General features: G+C 44.5%; 2 protein-coding genes across 10 annotated transcripts in view; one reads left to right on the top strand and one right to left on the bottom strand.

Moving 5' to 3' along the window:
* SEC31A (SEC31 homolog A, COPII coat complex component) overlaps positions 1-20516 on the bottom strand; it is a 38709-nt gene extending 18193 nt beyond the window's left edge. For 8 of the 9 annotated variants that reach the window (XM_017744195.1, XM_017744196.1, XM_017744200.1 and 5 more), the window contains exons 1-17: positions 20412-20516; positions 19760-19883; positions 17377-17575; positions 16319-16414; positions 14630-14770; positions 13472-13614; positions 12447-12546; positions 11046-11207; positions 10719-10871; positions 9106-9345; positions 8474-8548; positions 6383-6433; positions 5516-5593; positions 3245-3320; positions 2446-2624; positions 713-839; positions 430-575 (exon numbers count right to left, since the gene is read on the bottom strand). In XM_017744195.1, coding sequence (XP_017599684.1) covers positions 430-575; positions 713-839; positions 2446-2624; positions 3245-3320; positions 5516-5593; positions 6383-6433; positions 8474-8548; positions 9106-9345; positions 10719-10871; positions 11046-11207; positions 12447-12546; positions 13472-13614; positions 14630-14770; positions 16319-16414; positions 17377-17575; positions 19760-19883; positions 20412-20490 — 2169 coding nt within the window. In that variant the 5' untranslated portion in view covers positions 20491-20516. The remainder of the gene's footprint in view (positions 1-429; positions 576-712; positions 840-2445; positions 2625-3244; positions 3321-5515; positions 5594-6382; positions 6434-8473; positions 8549-9105; positions 9346-10718; positions 10872-11045; positions 11208-12446; positions 12547-13471; positions 13615-14629; positions 14771-16318; positions 16415-17376; positions 17576-19759; positions 19884-20411) is intronic. The other variant, XM_017744198.1, reaches the window with a different exon arrangement.
* An 11-nt stretch (positions 20517-20527) lies between these two features.
* Positions 20528-20986, top strand: part of THAP9 (THAP domain containing 9) — a 7356-nt gene continuing 6897 nt past the window's right edge. Inside the window, exon 1 of the mRNA XM_017744114.1 lies at positions 20528-20545. Within this exon, the coding sequence (XP_017599603.1) occupies positions 20528-20545 (18 nt within the window). The remainder of the gene's footprint in view (positions 20546-20986) is intronic.

Raw genomic sequence — 20986 nt, 5'->3', positions numbered from 1 at the left:
ACCAAGCCTTGTATATGCAAACCCCTAGAGAAAACTCTCATGACAGCCTTCCTACAATTGTCTCTCCAGATTTAAATCTAATTCTTTTGATTTCTTCTCCTGAATTTCCAAAAGTATAAAAGCTCAAGTATTTCCTAACTGCAAAAGATGCAAGCACTGAAAGACCCTTCTTTACCAAAACATTAAGTACTACAATTGTTTTTACACAAGTGTATTAGCAGCACCACCCAAAGAACAAGGCAAGCACAAGGGCCGCTGTACTTCCCAACACATTTTCCAGTACCACATTTATGTGTTATTTTTCCAGAAAGGAAAGGCTTGCATCCTGATGTACGTCAGTCAGCAAAGCTCTACACTAGGTAAGTTGATTTAAGAGCCAAATGATTACAGTCTCTTATTTCCAACATCTTTTTTAAAAGAATTACCAACCTGAAGGGACAAGGGGCTATTTCCATCCTGAACTTTGGTCCAACAAGCAACGAGCTTATCCACGTTGCCGGCACAAATGTAACACAGGCAAGCTTGTGTCTGCAGAACGCTGTCCCCCTCATTTTCCAGCCTGCTACCCAGGAGATCTAGATAAAATATGAATGAAGATGCTGGTGAATCACTCTGGTGATCTCTCCCCACCACTGCTGAAGCTGGAGAAGCAACTGGCCGAGCAAAGCCATGGTACTGCTCCAGAATTAACCAGTCTGTGAAGTATCCTTACCGCAAAGGGCTGTAAACTCGTCTGGCCTGGCATAAGTGAGCACAGCAGCCAAAGCCTCTCTCCAATTCTGCAGGTCACAAGACTGCACAATCTCTTTCCAGTTCTTCGTTACAACTGCAGTGATGAGCTGGAACAGGACAGAGACCACAGTTAGAACCTTGGTAGGATTTCCTCTGTATAATACACAAGATAATTTGGATCTGTTCCAGTGTACTCATCCCCACTGTATCCAGGGTCAGGACAGGTACTGCACTGCAGTTCAATGGCTGCACAACAGCACATTTTACTTAAAAAGGAGTTCAGTGAAAAAAAAAAAATCACAGAACAAGCTCAGAGAATATGCAAAGGCCAATTATTTTTGCTACAAAATGTACAAGAAAAGAATACACGAATCTCCACAAGCTGTTGCAAACGGTTTTCAACACTATTTTTGCAGACAAAGATAACACACCAAGTACTTAGCTACAAGTCTTCTACACAATGAACAGGGAGAGGTATGGATTTTGTTTGTTAAACTGTTTCATTCAGCTTTAAGCTCTTGGTCTCAAGCTGACCAGCAAGGGGCAGTTGAAAAGGCTGCATAAAGGAAGCAGCAAGTTGGCAGCAATATCAGCCTGAGCTGGGCTGTAGTATCCCTGTCCTCCACCCACCCACCCACCCAGGCTGCCTCTGCACAGCCCTCAGAATGAAATTCCAGTTTCTTTCTTCTCAAACTCTGCCTCCAGTTATTTTGCTTTGGACAAAAGACAGACTTGGCAGCTGTGCTGCTTCTTTGTTTTTTTTTCTCAGAATAAAATTCCAGTTTCTTTCTTCTCAAACTCTGCCTCCAGTTATTTTGCTTTGGACAAAAGACAGACTTGGCAGCTGTGCTGCTCTTTAGTGAACAAAGCCCTTCTCATGCCAAGACTTCAAGCTCAGAAACAGCTGAACAAGCAGTATGTGGGCAGTTTGGGACCAGAAAAGAGAAAACACCTGAACAACAAATGCAAGATCCTAACTACAAGGTCTGCCAGCTCTTCATAAAAACACCTTTTCCCAAAGGATGAACTACAGTGGAGAAATTCCTTTAAAAGCTGCCACCCTTGCTAAACCAATTGTTCTTTTAAAGCCACTTCTCCTGTTTCAACCTCCTGTCACTACTTTCTCATACTGGTAGCAAAAAACAAAGATTTGCACAAGCAGCATCAGCAACCCCTAGCAGTGCAAAAAGCTGAAAATAACAATAACCAGCTGGCCGTAAGACACTGTCTCCTAGACAAGGGGTGATTAATCTACCCTGGGCATATTTTGCTCTCTCTTCTGTGCATGCAGTAAAACAAAGCATCAGCAAAATCTGTGTAGACCAATCACGGGTAGAAATCAACATGCTGCTGCTGGCCCTGAGCACAGGTCACCTGTGAAAAATGTGACAGAAGGGCAGACTGAAATGTGCCCTGCTTAAGGTATTTGTCTTTATTGTTGAGAATCTGTTAGTGTACATGCAACTCAGAGACACTGGAGATGAGATAAAGAATACTCTTGTTCACTGATATTCAGGTGGTGTGCCTCTTCTCCCTTTATCAATGCATTAAAAAAGACTAACAGAAATCCTTCTGCTCCGAGACCTTACAGACTTGAACACTTACTAACATCTGCCAGAAATAAACCTATAACATGGCAAGAAAACTTTTAAGGTGAAAAAGGGAGTTGCCAAAGGCATATGAGCATGTTAGCTCTGACTTGGAAACACATACCCTGGTAATTTTGCTCTGCATCTTGGCAAAGTACTTCTCCTGTGTCCGGGAGAGCAGCTCCTGCCCGCCGGCGATGGCCAGGATGATGGCATCGGCCATGCGGTTGTCGTGCAGGCACAGATCCACTGCGCTTTCAAAGTTCCCCGTCAGCAGAGCCTGTGTGATCAGCCCATCCACATCTGCAAGGAGACAGGGGTGCACTTCCAAATGCTGCCACAAAAGCCACTGAAAGATGCAGCAGCAGGTGACACTGTCTGACTGTACAATGCTGGCACAGCTGTCTGCAAACCAGCCTGCTCCTGGCCAGGTACTTACAGAGGTGCTCACCTTCACCTCCAGCCTCAAACACACAGGGGCACTGTCAAGCATTACTTACCTTGTTGCAGATCAAGTTCCTAGAGGTCTAAATGGCCTCTGAAACAACTACCTGAACAGTGCCATAAAAAGTCTAACCTCGACAGGGGTCAGTGGCTTCTGTGTTACTCAAGATCCCCTGGGAGTTTCTGTATGAACAGCACTTCATGCCTGACCAAGCATGTCGACTTTTATATCAGAAATCACTCAGAGCAGCTGCCATGTCAGCAATAGGGTACACAAGTGCTGTATAACTTCCTTCCTTCCTCAAAAAAGTTGTATTTTCAAGTGCCTTGAGACTGTGTGATAATGCAGTTAGAGGCAAGTAATTACAACCCTTCACCATCTGTGCAGAATTTGCCTTCTCACTGGAACACCAGTATCAACATCAGTACTTATAAACAGCAGTACATACAATGAAATCAATATCAAGGTTTTTTTGTACCTCCACTAACAGAAATGTTAAATGTTGTCTTTGCAGATCCCAAATCTTCAGTTTCTTTTTTATGGTCCTTCAGCATCTAAGAGAAAGGAAAAGCATGATTTTTGAGATTATGTAAACACTGAGAAATACACACATTTTAAAACCATGCGGCTCTTGCACTGCAAGTTAAATTTAGAACTTCACACTACCAGTCAACTCAGAGATCATTAACTCAGAAGGGAAGGTTATCCCTGTGTGCTAGTTTGGGCAGAGGTGAAGTCACTTTTCTTCAGTATGGGGCTGTGTGATTTGTCCTGGAAACAGTGGTGATAATGAGATGTTGTTGCTTTTGCTGAGCAGCACTTGCACAGCATCAAGGCCTTTTCTACTTCTCATACTGCACCTCCAGTGAGGAGGTGGGGAGTGCATGGGGAAGCTGGGATGAGACACAACCAGGACAGCTGACCCCAAACTGACCCAAGGGATATTCCAGGCCATACGATATCATGCTCAGCATAATACAAAGCTGGAGGAAGAAGAAAGAGGTGGATGTTTGGAGTGGTGGCATTTCTCTTCCTGTCACTGTTACATGTGATGGAGCTCAGCTTTCTTAGGGATGAACACATGCCTGCCCATGGGAAGCAGTGAATTAATTCCTTGCTTTGCTTTACAAAATAAACTTCCTTTATCTCACAAGTACCAGCAGCCAGACACCTGGATCCTGGGTACTGACTTGCACCTGTGCCCATACACACACAGCCCCCTCCGAGCAAAGCTAGAGGTACAAAGAGAAAATCAGAAACCTTTTCTTTCCTCCTCTTTCAATTTTAACCCCTACCAAGAACAGTCTACCATTAATGCTACCTAGGTTCCACTTTGAATTCCAGCTCATCCTTGAAACCCCTTGCACTAGACATACACCCTAGTTTAAATAAGCAAATTACACGTGAACACAAACTTAATTTTCAACACAGAAGTCCAATGTAGCACTCAGTACAGGAGTGCTCAGTGGACAGAGGCTGCTTTTTTTATAAAACTCACCCAGAATTAAGACAGAGACCACTTTGTGCAAGTACTTGGATTTTGGGATTTCAAACAAAACATTTCAATAATAAAAAATAATATCAAGAGGGAAGTCTCTCTCCACCATCAAATTTCACAGCACAGGCTAAGCAGAGTGCAGAGCCTGACCCACAAACTGCCTCCTCTGTCACAAGCCACTGCTCCATACACGAAGGGAGTTCAGGAACACCCTGCTTGTTCAGCTAAATTGAAGGACACAGTCAACCAAAGACAGGCCTTTGGATGGGAAGCAAGTCTGAAACAAGCTTTATGTTGGGCTCATGAAAAGGACACAGTGCCTGGAAAATTATTTTGTTGTCAGATAACACAGGATGCGTGTTTGTATCAGTTGAGATCATGTTGTGACTATCACAGGACTAACGTGCCCATCCATTTACTTTGCGTATGGGCACACCCTGATGCATCACCAGTGGCTTCAGGCCAGGCTCACAAATATTTAGGTAGGCTAAGGTCATGTTTGGCTGTGAATTCTCTCCTAGAAGAGACATTTGTTATGAGACATCCGATATCTTCATGACTGCATACAGCAAAACCCTTACGCAGTCAGATACACGTGTCTGCCTCTACGGAGCCCAAAGAATTAACAAGCAATCAAGCACCTAACCAAGGAGAGCATTCTGGTTTTGGTGTCCTTAACAGGCTGTTTGTTATGTGGAGTCAAGTGCACCACTCCATCATGAGGAGTGAGCCTTAAACCACTGTCCCATCCCACAGACAGCTGCAGACAGGCACCAAGCACAGGGAGCACAGCTAACAGCCCAAATTCTAACCCAAAAAGGAGACTGAGGGAGTGGGGAAGAATGAAGTTGGCCTGTTCCACAGCAGTACAGTATATTCAGTGCTAGTGACACCTCATAAGGCAGGGGCTGGGTCCTTAGTGCTAATTACAGACCTGCCCCCATATGTAAAACACAGGGCTGAAAACAATGCTGTTCAAATGGTCAGACAGGAGCAGTAGGTATAGGATCCCAAATGCTGGCATGGTGGAGCACAAACTGCCTGCGATAAACCTGGCTGAACATACTGCCTGAAGCAGATGAAAAAAATGTCAAGTAACTTAACAAGAGACCAGTTTTACCATTCTAAATAACTTTTTGTATTTCTGTATATCCTCAGCAGCAGGAAAAGCCAACAAAATGAAATGCTGTCAAAAGGAACAAAGTAAACAGAGGGGAGGTCAGCAGGGTTAGTCTAGAGGGCAACAGATACCTCTCCCAAGAACTGCTCCTCTGTAGTCTGGCCTTCATCACCCTCGTTTGGCACAGATGCATCAGATTCTGCAGGAGCCTTCAGCAGAGAGAAGACGCCATAAAAATCCACCAGCAAAAGAGGCAGAAGTACTTTGCATTGCAGAGTATAGTCACCTTCCCACCAAACAACAGTTAGAACCAGACTGAAAATCACAGAAATGCATTGGGAATATATGCTTGAGCATCACAAGCATGGTAGAGGCCGTTTCCTTGCTCTTTGTAATTACACAGTACCTTGTGCTGTTTTCATCTCAGCTGCCTCAAAACATGCAACAAAAGCCCTCTTCCCCATTAGGCATCTACAGAAGACTCTGAACTGTCTGTGGCACAAAAGCAATGCAGTCCTGCTGTAGACTCAGGCCATTGCAATCACAATGGGCAATGCCTGCACTGTAGTTACCACTCCTGTAGGAAAAGTTATAGGACCACACTCTCAGTCCTGTTTTTGAAGCCTGATGAAGGCAGTGTTCTTGAAATCAGGTGCCAGGCAGCAAGGCTCTGCCCTGTCTCACAGGCAGCACAAAGTGCCACAGTGGTCAAGACATGCAGCAGCAAGGAAAGGTGGAGGGACACCAATGAGACCCCAGATTAAAACCTGTGACTGAGAGCCCTTCATTGGAAAAGGAGGGGAACATCTGAGTGGAAAATAAGTGGCTGGTTTTTTTAAATACCTTCATCCTACTGAATGTAGGAACTTGCCACATGCTGGATTATTTGTGACTTACTTTGGGACAGCTATCAAGTGAAAAGAAAAATGACTCTTACTTTGCAAATTACCATGGCATTATAGAACTAACCACAGAGTTACATACATGCGTTTGCTTACCTCTCCCAAGACACCATCTGCAAGACCTTCTTTATTCAGAGCAGATGTGATCTATAAAACAACATATTGAAGTAAGTACCCTTTTAAAGAGGCACCAAATTCTCAGACTGCAAAACTGGCACATGTAGCTACTATGTTGCTTACACAACACTTAACATGAAATTAAACATTTTAACATAAAACTAAAGCCATTTCCTTTTCCAGCCTGGTGATGGATTTACTGCTAAGATCCCTACACCCCAAGCTCTGATGGAAACAACAGCTGCACTATGCCTTTAAACCTTTAATTGTTAACTCAAGGGCCTCAAACCTCAACTAGAGCTGCTGGAAACCACAGGAAAAAAAAGCAGTATCAGAACATGAAGGACAAAACCCTCTGTCTGCTCTGGTCAGGGAAAACAAAGCAGTGACAATCCTTGTGGAACAGGGAGCCTGTCAGGAAGCTGTGCTTTCAAGCACATCAGGTACATGGCTGTGGACTAGGATTTTCCAAGGTACAAAAGAGTTAAAATGCTCAGCTTCTACTGCTTTGCGAATCAAGTCGTGACTCCAGATTCAATTAGGGCTCTCAAAGCCAGCAATTTTATGGATAGAGTTTCTATATTATTTCAGCGTCAGGGAGCCTGGGTTTCACATTGTTCCTAAAATTATCTACTGCTTTTGGTATTGTAGGCTTTATTTTACCCTTGTAGGCTGGTTTGTGTAAAGAGCTGAGCCCAAATTGCCAGAGAGAGTTTTCTCTTTCTTTTTTAATCACTGGTTTACAATAAAAATGAGAAATCCAGGACTTGGCTTGCATGAGAATCACAGGTTTTAAGACTATAACCCACCCTCCCATGTTCCTAACAGCTTATTACAAGAAGCTGAAATCTGTGATCCCTGTTTTACTTTCCTAATGCTACCAGTAACAGGAAAATCAAGTTGTGATTTAGTGAGCTTTTCATCTGGGTATCACAAACTTTCAGATGACCTGTACTGTGTTGCTTCTTGACACTGTAGAAAGCATGGACTCAACTTCTATGGGGAATGTTTTTAGAAAACAGCTCATAAAAACAGGGCATTGTAGCTCCTCTCATCTGTTTCTCAAATACTGAAATAATGGTGTAGGCCTGGCATTCCAGGCCACCCAGTTCAGCTGTGCCCATTTTCCCAGCTTCTCCCCACGCACAGGGCATATCAAACCCAGAGCAACAGCAAGCAGTGGGCTTTAATCTCATGAGGTCACTCTGCAGAACCACTACTAAATTTCAACTGGATTTTCTAATTGAAAGCTGCTTCTCAAAAACAGGGTTACCCTTGCTGCGCTTGCCTTTGCACAAATATTTAGAAGCTGAGGACAAACTGTTATCAAAACCATGATTTTTTTCCATAATCATATTAATTTTGCCCTGAAGGACATTTAATTCATGAGCACAATGACACTTTAATGGAGTCAATCTTGGAAAATAAAAACAGTTTGATATAATGAAAATGAGTCAAATGTTAAAATGAAATACTAGATAGTTCCTGGGTAGACAACTGAAAGCAACGAAGAGCCAAAAGGCATAGCAGGTAACTCCCTGTAACACTGAGTAAAAACCTTCCAACTGGGAAGAAAGGTCTATAATGATGTGCAAATTGCTTCCTGGTAATCCAAATTTTGCTTTTCCAAATGTAACCACATTTGACCTTTGGGGTTGGCTTTTTTTCTTTTTCTTTCAAAAATGAATGATGCCTCCCACAAGCAAAAAAGACTACCCCAGGTTTTCCTAGTTAGTGATAGCCTGAAAACTGCTTACATGTTCTTCAACCAGAAAGCCTAAAAGCATATCCCGTTCCAGATGCTAGAGCAGAAGGATGTCACATGGCAAAGTTACACGACTAGCCTGAATCAATAAATATCAAAGCTTCTTGAGGGGTGAGAATTTCAAATCAACTATGTACAGTCAGATGCAGACATCTCTGAAGTCTGTTGCCTGCTCTGACATTTCCATTGAACATCCGTATTACAAGAAGACACAACTAATGAAAAAAACCCAACAGAGCGAACTGTTTTCTGTAAGAATGCTGAAGTTACTCAGAAGTTATTTATCTCACATATCACACATTTACCTTCTTCCTCAGATCATCCTTCCTGTATCCTAAGAGCTCGAGGTACTTAACACGTGAATCTTCTTCGAAGTTCACCTTTAAAAAGTTAAAGGCCATATTGCAATTTACAACTTTTCATTTTCTCCCTCACTGGCACAAATGACTCAGTGAGATTCACTGACTGAGTAGACTGAATGTAATAAAGAGAACTGCAAAAGTCTTCAGTGACTTGGGCAACTGAGCAGGTGGGCAAGGCTTCCATCTGGTTATTGTAGGTGAATAATCTGTTTATCTGCTTCACTTGGAAACCTCTAAATGCTCGGAGTGAGCAGTGAAAAGCCCATCTAAAGCTATCCCAAAGCTTTAATCCTTCTCACTAGCTCCCTGTACAAGTATGTGCTGATGGGGGATATCAAAAACCATGGGATACCTTCACCCACACCTTTGCTTTGCCATGACTTCTCACAAACACCCCTGACCCTGAGGACCCTCCCTCTTCTGGTGGGCCCCCTCCAGTGACCTGGCTTATGGGCACTATTCCCACAGCCTGCAGCTTTTGGTTCCCAGCATCTCTCCTGCTAAATGTGCAGAAGGAACCACGTCCTGGCTTTCCCAGTCAGTGGGGAACTCCCAAAGGGCTGTTACCCTATTACCTTTAAAAAGGCCCACACGTTCCTCTCAAAGTCAGCCAGGGCCATGTCGATTTTCTTCTGACAGTAGCTGACAAAGCCCTCGGACTGCACAGCCTCCTGCAGCTGGTTTGAGCGGGCCAGGAACTCCTTCTCTGTGACAACCTGGCTCACGTAGACATGGGGATGCTGCTGCTGCTGCTGCTCCATGCCCGGCTGCTGTGGAGACTTGGAATTCTCAAACGTCACCAGCTTGCCTCCAAACTGGAATTGAAGCACACACGCAGTATGTGAAAAGTATACAGCAGGGAAGCAAGCATGAAAATGTGTTTTATGTAACATATATATGCTTATTGCCCAATAACTGAACACTCCTGACATCTGCTCATTGATTTGTCCCGTCCCCCCCCAATATTTCTATGCATATAAGGAGCTTGTGGGATAAGTAGGTTCACATTTAATAAGATTTATAAGCACAGCCATTCCTGTGCCTGTGTTTTTCTCAGGCAAAAGACTGACCAGAAACTGAGAGCTAGAGCCATGGATTTACAGAGTACCCAGCATCAGTGGAGTATCTCGTGATACTGCAATGCAATTATCAAAGAAACCTATGCATCATTAAGTAAACGCTCAAGCATGATGTCTGCCCTGCTCTTGCCAGGCTGTTTAGCAGTTGAAATCCTACTGAGAGATAGGCAGTAAGTTGTGACAACATTTGAAGAGGTAAAATCAACACAAGAAAATAATTAGGAGGGGCTTATGATATTATTTCATTCTGTAGCTCAAAGTTGATTTACACAGGCCGGTCCAGTAAAATCTGCCTTAAAAAAAAAGCAAAAGCCTAGCCAGGAAAAAGACTGACACCTGGCTCCTAGAAAACCAGGACAAATAAGGGAAAAAACAACATCATAAAATGACACATCAGTCAGTGGCTAGGCAACATCACGTCTGACAGGAGAAAACTGCATTTAATTTGTGCATCAGATTGTGAATAAGCAGACATACAAGGCTGAAAATTGAGAAGTATTTCAGCAGAGAAATCAATTTTAAATGGACAGGCTAAAATCTCCAGAAGATCCCAAATAAATGGCCTGTGAGTTTAGAAAATAAGCCAAAAGTGGAGCCAAAGAGCAGATGACTGCAAAAAGCGGCGCTTGCCATGCCCTCACCTGGCTCCTCTGCAAATCAACTGGCCATGGAGGAACCCAGCCTTGTGCTGCGACAGCAACTCCTGCTCCCTTGATCAGAGCTAACCTGAGTGTTCTCCACCACACTGACTCACATGAGTGAGGTCTGAAGCTGTGAAGTCTCAGATACTTGCCCAGTTTGGTCTCATTCCCTCCTCCCACTCCCTCCCATGTATATTTGTTTACTCCAAAGCAAGCACTGCACAGAAATAAAAGCGAAGCCCTAATGCCAAAACACAGACTAACAAATGCCTGTTGGCAATGTTTCTTTTCCCCAAGCATTTTGGCCAGGCTTTTGCTGCCCCGAGCATCTCCCACTATGGTGACAAACAGGAAGTTCTCCCAAGGTGGAGCACCACACTGAACCCCACCCTTCCTAAGGGGTTTAGCAGGTGCCAGCTATCTCCCTACCTGCCTGGCCAACCCTGCCCATCCCTGTCTCCCCCTTACCGAGAAGGATGCTCCCATGGGTCGCCGAATCCACTTGGGTGGTTTCTTCAGAGGCAACACCACACTCTGTGGGGCAGTCTGCTGGGGAAGCTGCAGGGGAGGCAGGGGCTGGCCAGTGCCAAAGGGATCAAGGTTCCCAAAAGACGAGGAGAGCTTTAATAACACAAGGGGGAAAAAACAGAAGTGACATTTCTCTTATGAGCTAAACATTTATTTGTGCTGAAGTGGTACTCCTGCAAGCAGGGCTGCAGACAGCCGCTGAAGACTTCCCATGGTTTGTCCCCCCACCCTTTCTGTCCCTATTCTTAGCTGAACCATTTTCAACACCTGGTCAACTTGCTTCTGCCTCAAGCCATCGGTGCTGCCGCCCATGATGGAGTAGACACTGATGCGCCCGTCGAAGGAGGCCGCAGACATGACAGCAGGGTTCCTCGGGCACCACTGGATATCAAAGCACCACTGTGTGTTCGTGGGCAGCTCGTACAGCACCTGGGGAGCAAAACCAAGCCCAACCAATCAGAGCTTTCCTGGAGCACCCTTCCACATAGCAGCTATCCTCCCGTCTGCCCTGAGACTGGTCTGCTCTTGCTGCTCCCCAGCAGTCTCCACATCACCGTACACACTAACAGTGGGCAAAGCCTGATGATCCCCAAACAGCTGAATGTCACAAACCACTGCTTCATTTCCTTCTCCTCCCATTAAATCTTCTCTTTAATCTACACAGGACAAATGATGCAGGTGGAGTGTATCTGTGCTGTCCCACTGAGAGCTGTGAGCTGCTGACATTCATGCTAACTTATTCAAAGCTGATTTAGGTATCCCCACACACTACATGCAGTAAGTCTGTTTTCACAGGAAAACTGAAAAAGGTAAAACCTGCACCCTGGGCAGACAGCCTCTTGTGCCCTGGAACAGATAAACCCCCCTTACAGCAGACATTTAACCATAAATGAGGAGAAAGTCAAAGAACAAAACACTAACTGTCAGCAAAATGCTGTCTCCCAGGAAACTGGTTTTATTTTTAATAAAAACATGCAGCATGATTCAACCACATGTAAAAGCTTCGGAACAGCACAGGATCCAGCTCAGATAACTCATTTACCACTGTACAGCTTTTGCACTTCTGGGCCAGTGTCTGAATTTTAGAAACACTTCCCACTCCACAATTGTTGCCCACTGGAGGCAAGGATCCCTCCAGCACGTCTGAAGCCCTTCTCATGGTCTAGGGACAAACACTGTCTGAAAAACAGATCTGCATTCTCATTGAAAGGTATCCCCAGGCTCAAAAGGGTGGGGTGGGAACACATCTGAGTGGCTTTCACTGATCTGCCACTATTATGGCAACCTACAAAATTCCTCCTGTCTGGATAAAGTTCTTACAGAAGGAAAAAGGCAACTACAACAATGATCCAGCCACACTGGACCCAAAACAAAAGAGTAGGAAGCATATACTTAGTTTAAGTGGAGCCATTTCCATCTCTTATAATGAACAGGGACATCACTACTCGGTAAGAGAAAAGCAGCAAGGACAAATGTGTAATATTGACAATACCAGGAAGGAATCCTGCACCACCAGAACACACTCAGAAAACACATATAGCAATAGGATAGGGAGAAACTTCCCACAGAAGCATCATTCCTAGGAATGCAAGCACAGGAACACATACGTGCTTTGCTACCTCTGAGCGGAGATTTTTGGGGTTTTTGTAAGTGGCATGTATACAATACCTCGCCTGTGTTAGGGTTGGAGCAGAGAATTTTAGCATCCTTCCCACAGCTAAGTAGCAGCTCTGGATCTGCCATACTCCAAGCAATGGCCAATATACCCCTGCATGAAAAGCCACAACCAAAAGAAGCTCAATGTAAATGCAAAATGGTGATAAATAAAGCATATTTATAAGTTCAGCATCCCACGTCTAAATGCCCTCTCCACCCCTTCCTCTTACAGGGGGAGGAATTTTTCAATGTTATCAGCCCTTGTTTTGTTGAAATAGATGGTTTCTATTTTCTGCATGAAAAAGTATAAAGATGCAGCCATTGTATCTGAAAATTAAATGCAGTATTCATGTGGGAGAACCTGGGCATTAGTGTAACAATATGGTTTGTTTGCCTGCAGTGTCACTAATATCCAGTGTGCAAACCCATAGGTAAGGTCAGTGACTAGAGATTTATCAGCTTTTTATTAACAAGAGATTCAAGTCAGCAGAACCCACTGGCAGCTGTTTTGGTAGAAGCCACAACACTGTTCTCCCTCCTTAAATCAAGCATTGGATTTGAGCAATAAGGAAGGTTTTATCAGCAATAAAGGAGGGACAAGAGTTTAACAAAATCATCCACTATGCCCAAAATTAAGGCACTTAGGGGACTGAGGGGCAGAGAAATGGTGCAAACCCACACATGAGGATGTGCCTGGGTGCACCTTTAGTACATTATTCAGGCAAAATCAACTACCATTAACTCTTTTTACCTTAGCTTCCTCCTCTTAAACTCAGAAACAAACTAGTAGCTTCACTGTTTCAGCAGCGCGGTGAGTTTATTTAGTTATTTAATTTTGGGACCTGTTCCCTTCAAAGTACCAAGTTCCAAAAAGGCAAGTCTTTCATGGCACAGCATATAGCGCTGCCTGCTGCTGAAACTGCCCCCTTAACCAAGCCTTCCTTCACAGAGGACAGCAGGAAGTGAGATGTACAAACCAGGACAGCCACCAGCAGTGCAAACACCATGGAGCACACCACGCTATGCAAGACTCGTACCTCGTGTGGCTCTCCAGAACACGAAGTGGCGAGGAGGCAAATCTGAGGTCCCACATCTGAATAACAGGCAGCCTGTCATCCTCTGAGGCCAAAATCATCTGGGTGGCAACTTCAGGGTGCCACGCCAAGCCTGAGCAGTGCATCTAAGGGGCGACATCGGGCCAAAGCATCACATAACTAAGCAGCACTAAAAGAAAAAGGAAGCTAGACCAAATATGTCTGTGTGCATGGTAAAACACTGTTGTGAGGGAATTTGTAGCTGTGTTTCTGGGCATTATTTCTGACTGCATTCAGCGTGGATATTTCTCCTTAATCCTGTGAATGAGGACACTTGCAGTTAGGTTTCCCAAGGTCCTCTCAGAGAGATTACATTGAGCTGACTTTTTCACGGTCCTACATTTTAATGTGAGAAAACAGTAAAGTCCACCATATAAACCTTTTCCTCTACTACTTTTATTGATATTTTAATAAAAGCCAACATTAGGCAGAGGTTATTGTCATGAGAACATTGTATCACAGGACTACCATCACATGATGAAGACGGCCTACTGTGCTGCTGTTATGTCAGGCAACAAACACATAAAACACTGAGTTACACAGTTTATCAAAATAAGAGTGCTGTGACGAAAGAGCTACTTCACAACCACCCAGCAACTTTCATTTTTAACCCTTGCTGTATCTTTGAAGTGTTTTATAGGGATATTCTATTTAAAATAATACAAAATTATACAAATATGTCACTCTCAACAAGCTGAACAGGCTCTTTTTTACATTTAACACTGCCTAAAGTGGCGGCACGGTGGTTGTAACTACAGGAGGCAGCGTCCCTGTAACCTGCTCAATGCCACACTTCTCTGTGCCAAAATCAATAAAAGTCTTTCTGTGGTAGCCCCAAAGAGATCAGTAAGGGCTTTCTCAAAATTAAATCATCACTCTGATAGGATATCTGAGTGCCTTGCCTTGCTTCCGTCTGCATCTGGCTATTTTAATTTATAATGCTGACAATCCCTCTTGCATAAACATATTCTCAAGAGCAAACTGGGCCAGGCACCAGTGTCTCTGTCACAGAAGAAGGGGTGCCATGACCCCTTCCCCACACATCCAGAAGCACCCCACACCTCTCTGCAAGCACCCCAGCAGCTGCAGGAGAGAACTCACCCTGTTGTTGTGGTCACTGACTTTGATGATGGGCTCGTTCTTCCTGAGATCCCACACGGTGGCTCGGCCACTGGGGCTGGCGGATGCCAGGATGTGCTGGACTTGCCTGTTCCATGCAATGCAGCTGATGTCCTCCAGAGGCTGCCACACACACCCCAGCCTGTCACAACTCCGCCACACTGAAGACTCAACCCCTGTTATTTTCAGGCTTTGCTAAGTGAGAAATCTGCAAGGAGACTGTCCCGTGTACTGGGTGTGTTCTGGCTTCTTTTCTACACATGCTGTAGGGTACAACACCTGAAAACACTGATTTATAAGCTGCTAGAATTTCTCCGTGAAGTTATTTTCTGCTTTACAGTACTACACGCTAGTTACTGAATCAAGACTAAGCACAACTGTCTTCAAGAACACAAAATTACTCCATGAAAGTATATCCAGACATATGAACTGCTCTTTTGTCTTGGACTACTAGGTTTTGATTCAGAAAAAAAAAAGTTTGCTTGCAGGAATTCCATGGGTTTTTTTTATTCTCCCCAATGCTTATTTTTAGACTAAAAATTAAAAGCAGTATTAACCCAGCCCTTTTTGTCCTATTATTTCTAGTTGTCATTATGCATATGGACTAAAAAGATATCTCAGCCTAAAAAAATCACTATTAGACATAAAAAATCTTTTACAGGGATCTCTAAGGTGAGCATTCTCTCAAATGCCTACGTGTTAATAATGACTTGAACTAAAAGTAACTAAACTCACAGAGTTTAAACTAAAAATCTTCAAACCGAAGATTACTTCTCATCCCATTTGCATACTTTATTATCTCCAAATTATCATGCAGTAATAAACACATTTTCCAGTAACCATGAACTTCTGTGGAATTTTGCAACAGCTACAAAAGGGTACTTGCATTGAAACAACTTCCTCCCATTCTTCCATTTCCTTCACAAGGCACAAAGCACAAAAGACTATTGTTCTTCCCCACAGATCATCTTTAAGAGACACAGGCTAAACACTGGGCCTTGAGTACAGCAATTAAACCACTCCCTGAAACCCACCAAGGTAACTGCAAAACCTACTGCCTCACGATGTGACTTCTCAGTAGCTGCTTTTTATCTTCCTCCTGTTTTCCTCTGTGTACCTGCACCATCTTCAGGTTTGTGCATGCAGTGAAACATGCATAGGAAGACTAAAAGACATCTAACAGCTATGGTACTTGAAAAGCAGCGTAACGTGAGAGACTCGGCTTGTTGCTTGATAAAACACAACATTTCTCAAACACTAAGGGGACACTACAGCTTTCCATGGCCAAATACAATTTCTTAACAAAAAGTTGCCACATGAAGACATTGCTGGCTTGTGCAGCCAGCCAAAACTGCAGGTCAGTTGTGGATAAACAAGACAGCACATCCAGGGTTGCTGCAGGGGAAGCAGAGCACACACTTATTGCATGGACCTGTGCACACTTGCACTTACAGGCACAGCTAGGACACTGCTCTCCAGGGGCTGCAAAACGAGCAGCATCCAGTCACCCTCATGTGCAGCTACTACCCAAGTTAGACTTCAAGAGGCTTCTCCACCTCCTTTCCCTTGAGACAGCTTTAAAACTGCAAATTTCAATCAGCTCTCACTTAACTGCCATACATCTTTTTCATGAGTCTGCTCTGGAGAACTTTATAAACACAAATCTGGTACCTGTGTCTTCACTCCTGGTGTCATTGGTGTGGCAAAGTTGTTCAAGTCCCAGATATAGATTTCAGACTCATTAGCACCAGAGGCCACCAGATTAGTCTGTAAGAAACATTAATAGATATTAAGAGTATTTTCAGCATCAGCTTTCCCAGTCTTAGCTGCTGGGAGGCATCAGATCTGCAGGACTCTGAATTTCCCTTATCAGCTCAGAATATATGGTAAGATACAGGGAAAATAGGGCAGAGTGAGTGCAGCCATCCAGAGCAATCCTGTATCTGGGATGCAAAAGTCCAGGCAGGGCAACATGAGCCAAGGCCACCAAGTGCCCTTTGGTCACATTTTGTGGCTGATGACAGGCAGGTCCTGAGTTCATAATGGGCAGATTCAGAGAGGACACAGTGAACACAGTACAGCCTTGCTGGAAGCAAGTGTGCAGGGACAGAAGTGTTATTTAGGAACAAATCCAACTGAATTCTCACACAGCTGGTGGCAACAAGAAAAAACCAACAGAGAGAGAAGTTCATTGGTGATGTGGGAAGGATTGTTGGTTTTGAGAGCCCTTCTGCTAAAGAGGCCACATGGCTGTTTCCTTGTTGTCTCCTCTTCCCAAACAACAATACTTAGAAGTCTTGAAGATAGGTCCTTCCCAATCCCCAGAGGAGATAGCTGAAAACTGATCTCACCAGGAATATGAATGAGAGCATGTAACTAGTCCCTGTGTGATTGGCACAATGCACAGAAGCTAAGAGAGGAGACTGACTAAAGACACCCTGAAGAACCCCTCTACTTCCCACATAGCAGAGCTAAAAAGATCAACTAAATTGATGAGGTAAACTGATGAGGGGAAGGAATGAACCAAACACCTCAGGCACTTTCAGTCCCCATCCTGAAATGCCAGTAATGGGACAGGTTTTTCCTACTAAATACAAACAGACCCTCAAACACTAAATACCGTTCATGCTTTTCAGGGGACAGGAAGCAGCAGAAACATCTGAGGTCACAATCGAGATAAGCCACTCCTCTATTGATGGCATGTTAAGAGGAACAGCAGAAAAACCAACCTGGAACATGTTGACATCGAGAGCTCTCACTGGTCCCGTGTGCTTGTCTTTCTGGGCGATTATTACCTCAGCCTCTCCATCTATGATTTTGGCTGGGTCGTACAGAATGACATTTCCATTTTCACCCCCAGCAATCAAGACTCCAGACACTCTGTCCCCTGAGCTCATGCTGTGAGGGCCCCAGATCAGCTTGTGGTACCTGTAAGACACAGAGGTCCCCACAGTTTAGAACCATCCACCACCAGCTTCCCATAGGCTGATACATCCCATTTTTCCTCACCCCAGCTAAAGTCAGAGAAAAGCACTGCCTGCATTTCTTCCTAAGGACAAGTCTCTGCACTTACAACACCTTCTATCAGAAAGACATGCCCCAATTCTGCTCATAAACAAGAGGCATGACATGCACAACCAATAACCCATAAACTGATAACATCTCTAATGTCCTGGCTGCAAAATCAGGTAAGGAGTAATCAAAGTAAGGGCTGTAAGCCCATCCAGCCACAGCCTAGAGAAAAACCTCTGTTATTTGCAAGCAGCTTCATACAGGAGAAGAAACAGGTGAAACTAGAAAAATTCCATATCTGTGCTTTTGGATGTACAAGTGTTTTGTCTGCCATACCAGGGGCTCAGCACATGGTTTACTCACCTCACAAACACATCTCTTGGACCACAGCCTGTTTTCAGGTTAAATCATGAGGAATCAAACATACTTCCAAAAATTAAGAACTTTTACACTATTGTGTCCATCTGTAAATACTCAAATTCCCTTCAACTCAATTAACTTCCTGCATAAGCAAAACGGGATTCCTGTGCCATGCAAAGAATGAATATCTTCCACATAAAATGACACAGCCACCTATCAGCTCTTATGCAAGCAGAAAGCAAACCCACATTGACTGGAAGGTGGCAAGGAGCTACCTTAGCATTCACTGTAATATAATTAATCTCTTTGTTATCTCTGGGCAATCTTCAAGTGATTTCTTTAAACCACAGCAACTTTAGCACGGTAAGATAAAATACTGCAGAAAGCTACCCAAAGAGCATATGCTGGGTGAGAAATACCGTGACAGCCAAGTGCTCAGGCTCCCAGTGTTGAGAATACAGCAGGCTCCCAGTGTTGAGAATACAGTTGAGAATACAGAATGGTGCTACGAATGGAAATTGGTCTGTGATATCAGACAGACCCATTCCTGGGCATGATTTTTATGCTTCTGCACCTAACGATGCAAGTTTACGAGAAATTAAGTGACTGACAGGATTGTCCAGGCACCACCAGCAAGACTGAACAGGACTTAAGATAACCCAAAATGAAGGCAGGAAACGGTGAGGAACAAAACCCAAAATTTAACTGTGCAATTACTTTTCTCTTGCCCTTTACTCTTTCCAAGATAAAGTAAGGTTCTATAAAAGCAGCTCAAAGCTTTCCTGGGAGGGCAATTAAGGACTTAATCTTTTGTGGGTCTAACGACCAGGACATTTTCATTAGCTGAAAACCAAAATATAACCTGATGTATAGACTGCTATCTAATCTTTAATTAAAAACAAACAAACAAACAACCCTCAACCTCCTTTTTAATGCATTTTCTGGGGCAAAGTCAAATCCTCATGTTGCTGGTCAAGGGAGTTATTTTACAAGGAGCACTGCATCCTGGCTGTAAGGAGTGCTTCTAGAAATCCAGTAAGCAAATAGCAAGTCTTGAAGAATCTCAGTTATAGCTAAAACAAGGCAGAACAATGAAACTCAAGGATCCAACACCGCGTCCTGCTCTGAGCAGGTCAGTAGGACATGTTGACATCAGCTCTGCTCCCAGAGCAGGGCATTTAAAAAGGGACTGTGGCTGTTGCAGCTCTGCCAGAGAGCTGCTGCAAGTGCTGCTGAGATGGAAACCGGATGCGCTGATGCTAACAATATTTGTCTGGATAAGCACATGGTAAGGAACTAACAGCCAAGTGGAGCTGTGCAGCCAGGAATTTGGCTTCCCAGCTGTGGAAACACACACAACATGACCCAAGTTAGTCATGTTACAGGAGTCCCCCTGAAATACCTATTTACAAACAGGATGGTGCAATATGAAAAGTTCCTACCACATTTTCACTATTTCACATTTTCTTCTGTTCTCTTGTGAATCCCAGAGGCTTCCTGAGGTAAAGGGTCCACACACATACTCAAAAACTTCTGTTTATGTCAAAGCATGAGCTGCTTGCTTGGAGTCCAAGCTCATTGCCCCACAGTATCAATTGCACTCACTTGCCTTCACCTTTCAGTGCTGAACTTCTGCTTCTCTCCTCAACAAGTGCAGGCAAACCACATGAAGTGACATTTCCACACACACCACATGTAACAGTTCCACACACCTTACTTTTCCCTTACAACACTGCCTACCTGTGTGAGGAGGAGAACGTGGCGCAGCTCTTCATATCCAGTGAAGGGTCTGCTAAATCCAGCTCAAATATTTCTAGAGAAGCACTTGTACTGAAGGTTGCATCCAGCTGCTGAGCTGATGTACCTGTGAGGAAGCACATCTGGCAGTGAGAAAGACACAATACACACAGCAGTAACTGCAAATGCAGCACAAGAAGGGGAAGGAAAACATCATCCTCCCAAAAAAGATCCTGAGGTGGGGTCAGGCTTCTGTTTCTGTTACTTAGAAGTAGCTCCACACAACTCTCCTCCCCATGGTTCCCCCTTTGGGTGTTTTTTAATGAGTACGAGCAGGAAAAGCTTTGGGCAAGTATCTCTCCCTGATGATGCACAGAACATAATCAAAGTTACAAAGGAGCCACAAGTGACCAGTGCTTACGATTGGTGTCACCTTTCCCTGGCAGAAAGAGGAGGATGCCTGCTGATACTTGCAGAATGCGAAGCATGTTTTTGTCAGCACAATGAGAGAACCCCACTCAAAGCAGCACAATATATACCCCACTCCAGCCCTCAGGACACAGAGTAACTCCTACAGCTTCCAATAATGGCCCCTTCATGGCAGCCACCACACACAGCCCGAGGTCTGCTAGCACGTGCTTCCCAAAAAACTCACCTGTGGCCAGGTAAATGGGGTGCTGCTGGGCAGGGCTCCATGCCTGCATGGCAGTACGGTCTATTTCCTTCAGCTTCATCTTGCTGAAAAGTAAGACCAAGAAAGGTGATGCTTGAATGGTGCATGGGGAGACTGCACTGCCACAGATTCAGGATCTGCATTAGGACTTGGCAGAAGCAGCCGGAGGGACCGTTTTCCTAAAGACATCCCACAGACACCTAAGCCATCGTCTCCAGAGCACACCCGGGGGGAGGGGAGGAATAACTCTCCATTGGCAGGGTAACATTGACACGTAGAGGAAACTGACGAGTGCTGAACATAACACAGGAAAACGTGGGCAAAGCTTCAACAGCTGTGAAAAACCCTCTTCTCACAGCATCAAGGCATCGAGCACCCTACAGCTGCTTTCTGCCTTAACCCACGAAATAAACTCAGCCCCGGGAAGACCCTCCCCAGACCCCTGCCGCCAAACAACCTCTGCGGCTCATTTCTGGGTTCTATTTCAGCACCCTAGGGCTCCCCCCGCCTCGGGAACGCCCCGCGCGGCCGGCGGGGACGCCCCCCCCGCCCCCCTT

Source organism: Corvus brachyrhynchos, unplaced genomic scaffold (genome assembly GCF_000691975.1).
Source record: "Corvus brachyrhynchos isolate BGI_N302 unplaced genomic scaffold, ASM69197v1 scaffold229, whole genome shotgun sequence".
NCBI lineage: Eukaryota > Metazoa > Chordata > Aves > Passeriformes > Corvidae > Corvus > Corvus brachyrhynchos.
This window is presented reverse-complemented; position numbering and strand designations above follow the sequence as displayed.